The sequence below is a fragment of the Pinus tabuliformis genome, chromosome J, assembly GCF_031772625.1.
Source record: "Pinus tabuliformis cultivar Carrire ecotype Pingquan chromosome J, CPIR1, whole genome shotgun sequence".
Taxonomy (NCBI): domain Eukaryota; kingdom Viridiplantae; phylum Streptophyta; class Pinopsida; order Pinales; family Pinaceae; genus Pinus; species Pinus tabuliformis.
Genome location: NC_142295.1, coordinates 977,341,653 through 977,349,433, shown reverse-complemented (window position 1 = coordinate 977,349,433; position 7,781 = coordinate 977,341,653). Strand labels below are relative to the sequence as shown.

General features: G+C 37.8%; 1 protein-coding gene across 2 annotated transcripts; it reads right to left on the bottom strand.

Annotated features, from left to right (window-relative positions):
• Positions 1-3,732: 3,732 nt before the first annotated feature.
• On the bottom strand, positions 3,733-7,033 carry LOC149230111 (uncharacterized). Of its 2 annotated transcripts, XR_016247990.1 has the most exons (4): positions 6,204-7,033; positions 5,731-5,903; positions 4,897-5,430; positions 3,733-4,818 (listed from the first exon to the last, which is right to left on the bottom strand). XR_016247990.1 is itself a non-coding variant. In XM_089378849.1 (3 exons), the coding sequence occupies exons 1-3, from the start codon at positions 6,909-6,911 to the stop codon at positions 5,301-5,303; spliced, it is 1,011 nt and encodes a 336-aa protein (XP_089234975.1). In that variant the 5' UTR covers positions 6,912-7,033; the 3' UTR covers positions 3,733-5,300. The 2 variants fall into 2 exon arrangements, 1 of the variants encoding a protein (XP_089234975.1); XM_089378849.1 differs by having other exon boundaries at positions 3,733-5,430.
• Between the last annotated feature and the right edge of the window lie 748 nt (positions 7,034-7,781).

The window sequence follows — 7,781 nt, the reverse complement described above, 5'->3', positions numbered from 1 at the left end:
ATAAGTTAGGTTAATCAGAGTTATTGCTCCAGATATTTTATCAGATCTGTTTTGTAGATATTTTGCCTATATAAACCACCCTGAGCAATGTATTAAGGGTTGGTTGGTTGGTTGGTTGTTTTTCTCATTCTAGACTTGCGCTGTAAGCCTGAGAGTTTCTATAATCAAAGATTGTTGGAATATTTGCTTCTGAACTGGCTGGTTGTGGTTTTAATGGCTGAAGAGCTTAATATGGAATTCTCGTGCTTCCTCATGGTTCAATAAGTCTTTCCTACCTCTGTTTTTCAGTTTATATGTGTTTGTATCATCTATATATCACAATCTAAGCTGCAGAAATAAAGAATAGCTCAGAACTCTTTCTATATGCTCTGTGCTCAATTTCTGTGGTTTTATATGTTTTCCTCTGAATTAGTGATGAATATGCATACTTAATTGATCATGTTTAAGCTATTTCTCTCATTTCTGAATGCTGTCTAGGAATCCTTCATTGCTCCTATTTAGCTTTCATCCACTTTCCCTCTTTGGCTGGACGAGAGATCCTTAATTGCCTTTCATCCCGTGACCTCCATTTCATCTTAATTCCAGCATTTAAGATTGTTTCATGTGTAGCTATCCTGCTCTGTATTCCTCTCTTCTACCAAAGAAAACACACCCAACAGTTCACATTCATTGACTCCATTCCCAATGGTCTGAACTTCTTACACTTTGCATGCCAACTCTGTCTGAAAACATCAACCAATCCACCAAACATAAAACAAACCCATGCACATCATATCTAGCCTAAAATCACCCCTAAAACAAAGTTAAATCATAAAGAGAGAGCCCTCTCTGATTGCAGGTAGGCTAGGACCTGCAATCCAAAGATTGGTCTGTGGTTACCTCGGCCGTATTCCCTTAGGAGTCAAAGGGAACAACCTGAGTGATAACAGTGTCCATATCCAACCCATGCCAAGATCACAAGAAAAATATATCAAGAAGGTGCTTGACAAGTTTAATATGAAGGATGCCAAGCTAGTTGGTACACCCCTTGCAACCCACTTCAAGTTGAGTATTGAGTTATGTCCTAGTGATGAAAAGGAGAAGGAAGAAATGAGTAGGATCCATTATGCTTCAATAGTTGGAAGCCTGATGTATGCCATGGTATGTACACGACTAGACATTTCATATTCAGTGGGAGTAGTGAGTAGGTTCCTTACCAATCCAGGAAAACAACATTAACAAGAAATAAAATGAATTTTGAGGTATCTCAAGGATATTAGGCATTATTGTTTATATTTTGGTCATAATGAGATTGTGCTTGGAGGATTTACATATGCATATATGGTTGGAGATATGGACACCAAAAATTCCACTACAAGTTATTTGTATACATTTGCAGGAGCAACGTTATCTTGGGTGTCAATGATACAAAGAATAGTAGCTTTCTCTACAACAAAGATAGAGTACATAGGTACAACAGAGGCTTGTAAAGAAATGTTGTGGATGCAATGATTCTTAGGAGAGATAGGAATAAAGCAGGAAAAGTATGTTCTATATTGTGACAGTGAAAGTTTTATTCACTTGATGAAAAACCCAACATTTCACTAAAAAACTAAGCACATTGACTTAAGGTACCATTGGATCCAACATGTGTTGGAGGAAAGACAATTATCCTTGGAAAAGATCCATACAGATAAGAACCCTACTGATATGCTCACTAAGATTCTACCAAGAAATAAACATGAGTTATGTAAAGGCATGGTAAGACTTAGTGTGACTTGATTCAGAATTCTTCATTCGGCTTCAAGTGGGAGAATGTTAAACGTGAAGTCGTAATGAAAATGTCGGAGCCGACTCTCTGACAATCATGTCAACGCCGAACCTAACACACCAAATGTCGCTCACCGTGATTGACTTTCTGGCTTCGTTGTGCAGCCATGAATTTCACATGAGAAAAAATCTAAAACTCTTCTCCCATCTATAAATTTGTAATCTTGCTTCTGCCTATGCGATCCAAGCAAGACCAAGGCCTAAGTATGAATTTTGTTCTCCATTGTTAAGATCTACCTATGAATTTTTCAAGTCTTGTGTTATGTTTATGCTCCTATGAATCACATCACTAGGTTCTTTCCCTATCCATTTGTTTGGATGGAAATTGTTCATCCCCCTATCCAATTTTTTGGATGGCTATTGCTCTTCCACTCCTTCATAAGTTATAGGTAAGAGATGTAGGGGACTAACACATTCAATTCTAGACATGTGGTCATGATTCCCTCATTGCTATGATGATAATGATGATTATAACTAGCATAGATCCATCTTAAGTATGAATTTAACATAAGCCAAGAGGGATCAATTTTTTTTACATGCAAACTTGTGCAAAATAAAACGTGTTATTTTTCATTGTTTAAATTGTATTTGTAAATGCTAAATAGAATATATATATGACCAAATATAAGTTTTAACCATAAAATCTTAATTTTTTCATGATATATACATAATTTTTAAAAATCATATGTAATTGACATTAAAACATTTTAATAACAACTCGAGACATTTTATCACGCAAATTAAAATGAATTTTTTTTATTAATATATTTTTAAATATATGTGAATGTTAATTCATATTAAAATATTTTATTGATAATCCATATTGAATATTTTTTTATATACAACATTAAAATATTTTATTTTAACTATATATATATATATATATATATATATATGAAGTTGATATAGACATAAATTGGTTAACATAGCTTTTCAAATAATTTATTTAAATTTGATTTAAACATCTTACTCACATATTTTTTCGCTTCTAATTACTTTAGAACATATTTATTTATTTTTGTTATAACCAACGTTATTTCTCTATTTAAAACATAATTTTTATTTTTAATTTAAAAGGGAACCGATAGACAAACTTACACATCTCCTCATAATGAACTGTAGAATGAGCCTCTCAGCACAATAATAATAAAGAAAACATAAACAAAATCTTGATTTAAGAGAAAACAGAGGCAAACAAAGGCCAAAGGCAACCCGGTCCCCACCTACGATCAAGAGACCACACGGTGTACACTCATCAATCGCACAAGCAAACGAAGGAGAAACAAACAGAATGTTATAGTCTTTTGTCTCTGGAGCCAATAATTCGGGGGTAAACAATATGTACTGCGCAGCAAAGTAATAGTATTGTATGTAGTGGGATATACATAATTGAATTTAAAATACTTTAAAAACAAAATTAGGTATCCCAACTTTTATTATTCTAAAGTGGAACACATCTTGATTGTGACTTCAAGGTCCAAGCGCCTGGTTGAAGAGGGGAAGGAAGGGTTCTGGCATTTGTCAATGAGAATGGGAATTCAGGGTCCGAGCCCCTGTTTGAAGAGGGGAAGGAAGGGTTCTGGAATTTGTCAATGAGAATGCGAATTCAGAGTCCGAGCCCCTGTTTGAAGAGGGGAAAGAAGGGTTCTGGAATTTGTCAATAAAAATACGAATTCAGGGTCTAAGTACCAGTTAGAAGAGGGGAAGGAAAGGTTCTAGCACTTGTTAAAGGTTCTAGCACTTGTTCATTAGAATACATGTGGGGAAAACGGGGCTCTTTGCCTTAGAAAATGTTGATAATGTAAAATGAAGTAATTCCGATGGCCTGTGTTTATTTCTGGAAAATGAGAATGCATGTAGGGGAGAACGGGGCTTTTGGCACTCAAAAATGGTGAAGCTGCGAGGGTCGTATCCCCAGATAAGTTTAATTAATAAAGCTTGAAGTTTTGTTAGTCGACTCACTGATTTCGTTTACAGAGGTTGTTTATTTGTTTTGCTTCCATGAGCACGGTGCACTTTGATTTGCGGCATATAGGTCACAATGCCGGTTTCAAAGTAAAGAAGCCCTCAACGTGAGCGGTGCGAGCGGGACGGGGGAGCCGATCTCTGTCGAACAGGTGTCGTTGAGCCAATCTCTCCCCACCAATCCCTGCAACATCCACTCATAATTCGCCATGTGAGGTCCCGTTGTCTGCTGCCTCCATGCATGGAGCCGGATGCTTTCTCCTGGTGGTGCTCAAAGAATCCGTGCTGGCGTTCTTTGTTTATTCTCACTTGCTGGTTCCTTTGGAAATGGCGAAATGCATGCATTTTCCAGAATTCCAGGATGCCCATGCACTCCATTCTGACCTCCATCACGGTCCTCCTGCCTCTCTCGGATTAGCATGCTCTCTCTCTGGTCATACTTCTCATTATTGGGATCGATTCTACAGGATATGGCCCTCTATATGTTTCTTTCTATTCTCTATTCACGGCGGCTTCGCTTCATCCTCGAAGCGCTCTTTATATGTGGTTTTCATATCGTTTTTCTCTTGTATCGCGCTCTGTATATTGGACAGGTCAGCTCTGCTGTGTAGAGACAAGGTTTTTCGGTTGGATGGATCCAGCCTCCACTTTTTGGTTTTCCATGGCGCCGCATTAGAACTGTATCTGCTTCTGTTTAGGTGCATTTTTCGGTTACCTGGTTATCCAGATGCACAAATCCAGATCTATGTATCTTGTTTTTTATATTTCCTTAATATAATCCATGTCGGTTTTTTCCTTCTGAAAAAAATATAGGTCACAATGCCATGTCAAAGGACCTTTTTACAGTGAATCAAATTAAAAAACTAATCACCCATTTTATTCATAAAAATCGTTACCAGTGGTGGTTTCATTATCCACAAAGATTTAATATAATTCCCTTCTCATTGAGGCCCTATTTTCACCGGAGTTTGAAAGATCTACCCCACTGGCGATGAAGCCTTTTTTTTGTTTTTTTTTTGGTTTCTTCCACTGGTATAAGATGACCTACAGGCCATTACCCCACTGGCGATGAAGCTTTTTTTTGTTTTTTTTTTTTGGTTTCTTCCACTGGTATAAGATGACCTACAAGCCATTTAAGTTGCATCCAGGATCCGTTTCAATGATGCAACCAACCATCTTAGGGAACATTCATAGCCTCAGATGAACCCATTTTTCTTCGGCTTACCCCTTTCTAAAATTAAAAAGTCCAGTCACTTCCATTCGCTTACCCCGCCAAGGCCAGTCCATGTCTCCGGTAGAATACTACTTCTACCAAGGAGATCATTACAAAGCATTCCTCTCAGTGCGCATAGCCATATCTCATAACAATCTCCAATTCGCATCTTTTTCAAATGATGCCCGCCAAGATCATCTAGACATACCAGTTATGTATATAGGGATGATTTTGCAACTATCAAAACCTGAGCTGCAGCACTGATTTTAGCTGTGTTCATTGAAAATAAATTCCAATTATGCCTCTGATGTGATCAGGTAGCTGCAGTAGTCGCAGTACCAACATATGTTGGCGGTACCATTTTCTGCTGCTGAGAAGCATCCTGATCTTCTTCATCATCCTCTGCATTCCATAGGAAATGGGCATATAAACCAAGAACATTGCTGCAAAATAGAGCAAATTAATCAGATAACATCAGCCTAAATTGTTTCATATATTATAATCTGTATCAATCTAGCACACTTTAATAACCATTTGAGATATCGGGCTTCCTCCCTTTTACATGAGATGGGATAAAATTTATATGTTTTAGAATCATCATACTGACAATCCACCAAATCCTAAGATATGCATCTCTAATCTTAATACGATAAAATGCAAATAAAGCAATGCATGTAACAAGCGACTGATAAACAGGAGCCGAAATAATTGGATACAACAATAGAAAGAGTAAAGATACTAACCAGTCTTCTGGAGCAGCTTCAACAGCTTGATCAAAATAGGATTTGGCACGAGGTGCATCTTTGTGAACATTCCATATGAGATTGGCATAAAGAGAGAGGATATCTCCATCACTGGGACTGGCTAGGATGGCCCTCCCATAATATTCCTCAGCTCTTTCCAGATCATGCTGGACCTAAATACACACAAAACCAACAATATTGAGAAATTTTATATAAGAATAAATAATCTATAAATAGTGTCTTTGATATATGAGATCGGTAAATGATATACTGTCAAGAGGGATGCAATATACTGGCCTAAAAGAGGCAGTACAGAGCTCCTAATGAACTTGATATATTACAATTCAATGTGAGTACTGAGAGAAAACCTTCACTACTATTCATAGTTATCACTGATTAATAAGGACAAAAACCATGTAACAGCAGCCCAAGGGTCTTAAATTAAAACAAAGCTCAGCTTCCTCAGTACTCACCTCCTGCAAGAATCTCCCGTAGTTTGTCAATAAAAGTGGGTTGCCAGGATCTGCCTGCAGCATTTTCTTGTAGTATGCATCCGTGTTATTGGAATCTGATCCAAAGCCACGTCCTCTCCCTCCATACCCTGTCCCACCAGAGAACCCACCTCCATCTTCACCCCCAATTCCTCCATTAATACAACACGTCTCAGTTTTAGAACCAACAACAGCCCTATCGCACACCAGAGCTACTCCACTGCCCTCACATATGCTCCTTCCAGAGACAGATCGTCCCTCACCTACATGGATTCCAATGGCTGCAATGTTTTTTTCTGGAGACTCTTCATGTGGGTCTCTAGCGCTCTGAAACCCAATTGAAATTTCGGTATCAGAATCCTCAAGTTCCTCTTCCAGGGCCTCGTTCCATAAGTCACTACTCAAAAAACTTTCTGTAGAGAGCTTTCTACAGAGCTCCAAAGAACCAGAGCCCATCCTTAACCCCTGCCTGCTTGGGCTACCATTAGATAATAAGAGATTACATAAATCAGCTTCAGACAAGGTCCTTGCGAAGCTGGGCTGTAAATCATGATGAACCCACTTGCCATCGCTATTGCCAGCAACAAGAAATTGGGGAAACCGAACAGATCGACGCGAATTCAATTCTGATTTTGGTTGAATCCCGATGAGAGAACTGAGCGCAGGAGTAGATGAACTACGGAGTAACATCTTGAAATGAAGGGCTAATAGAGCAATTACGACCAGATTTCTGCTGAGGATTCAGGAGCTGGGCAGCCGAGAGTCTGAATATGCAAAGCACCACGAGTACCTTCTTCTGAAAAAGGCTCCACGAGTACCCGTGCTATATAATAGGACGGGTTAAAAGCATCTTAACCGTGGTTAATGTTGTCCCTCGACTCCTCCAGGCTGCGAGTTGAGGGTTAGGGCAGGAGAGCATCTAGCACATCGAGGAAGTACGCACGCGGAGGGTGCAGCGAACGTGTCGGCTCGTGAGGAGTCAAACCCACCGGCTCCCGTCGTGTAGTCGATATTTAAAATAGTGTCGTGTCGAATTTTTCGAACAAAATTTGCCAAAAAAAAAACGTTTTCCATACCAAGCTATTAGGCACTTTTACGTCGAGTATGTATCCGCACATGGTCGTCGGGAAGCTTCTTATGATTTTATCCTTTTGTTTCCATGTTAAACTGCATATCAAAATTCATCTTAGTAAAAAAAAGTATTTTACAAACTCGTGAAATTGTAAATGTTAAAATAGGATTTAAAAAAATCAAAATGATGGCCATCATAATTTATGATTTTCTAAAGCTTAATAAGGGAGTGGTGAAAATCTCATATTAATCCACATAAAATTATTATAATTTATTTTTAAAAATATTTTAATGAAAATAAAGATGAAAAAAATTATAATCAAGTTGTTTATATTTTTATTTATCTTTAAAAAATATATTTACAGAAAAAATGATGAATTGATTTTAATTAAAATAGATGTTTACTTTAGATTTCTGATATTCTACCCCATAACTCTTAACCTTAGTATCAACTTGAAGAAGCTCCTTTAAGTTCTTGTTGGCCTTGTC

What these genes read in the sequence shown, in the direction of transcription:
- LOC149230111 (XM_089378849.1), bottom strand. Translation starts at nt 6,911, where the DNA reads ATGTTACTCCGTAGTTCATCTACTCCTGCGCTCAGTTCTCTCATCGGG. An exon ending in ACGGGAGATTCTTGCAGGAG is followed by an intron (nt 5,904 to 6,203) that starts GTGAGTACTGAG and finishes GTGTGTATTTAG; the next exon opens with GTCCAGCATGATCTGGAAAG. An exon ending in GAAGCTGCTCCAGAAGACTG is followed by an intron (nt 5,431 to 5,730) that starts GTTAGTATCTTT and finishes TCTATTTTGCAG; the next exon opens with CAATGTTCTTGGTTTATATG.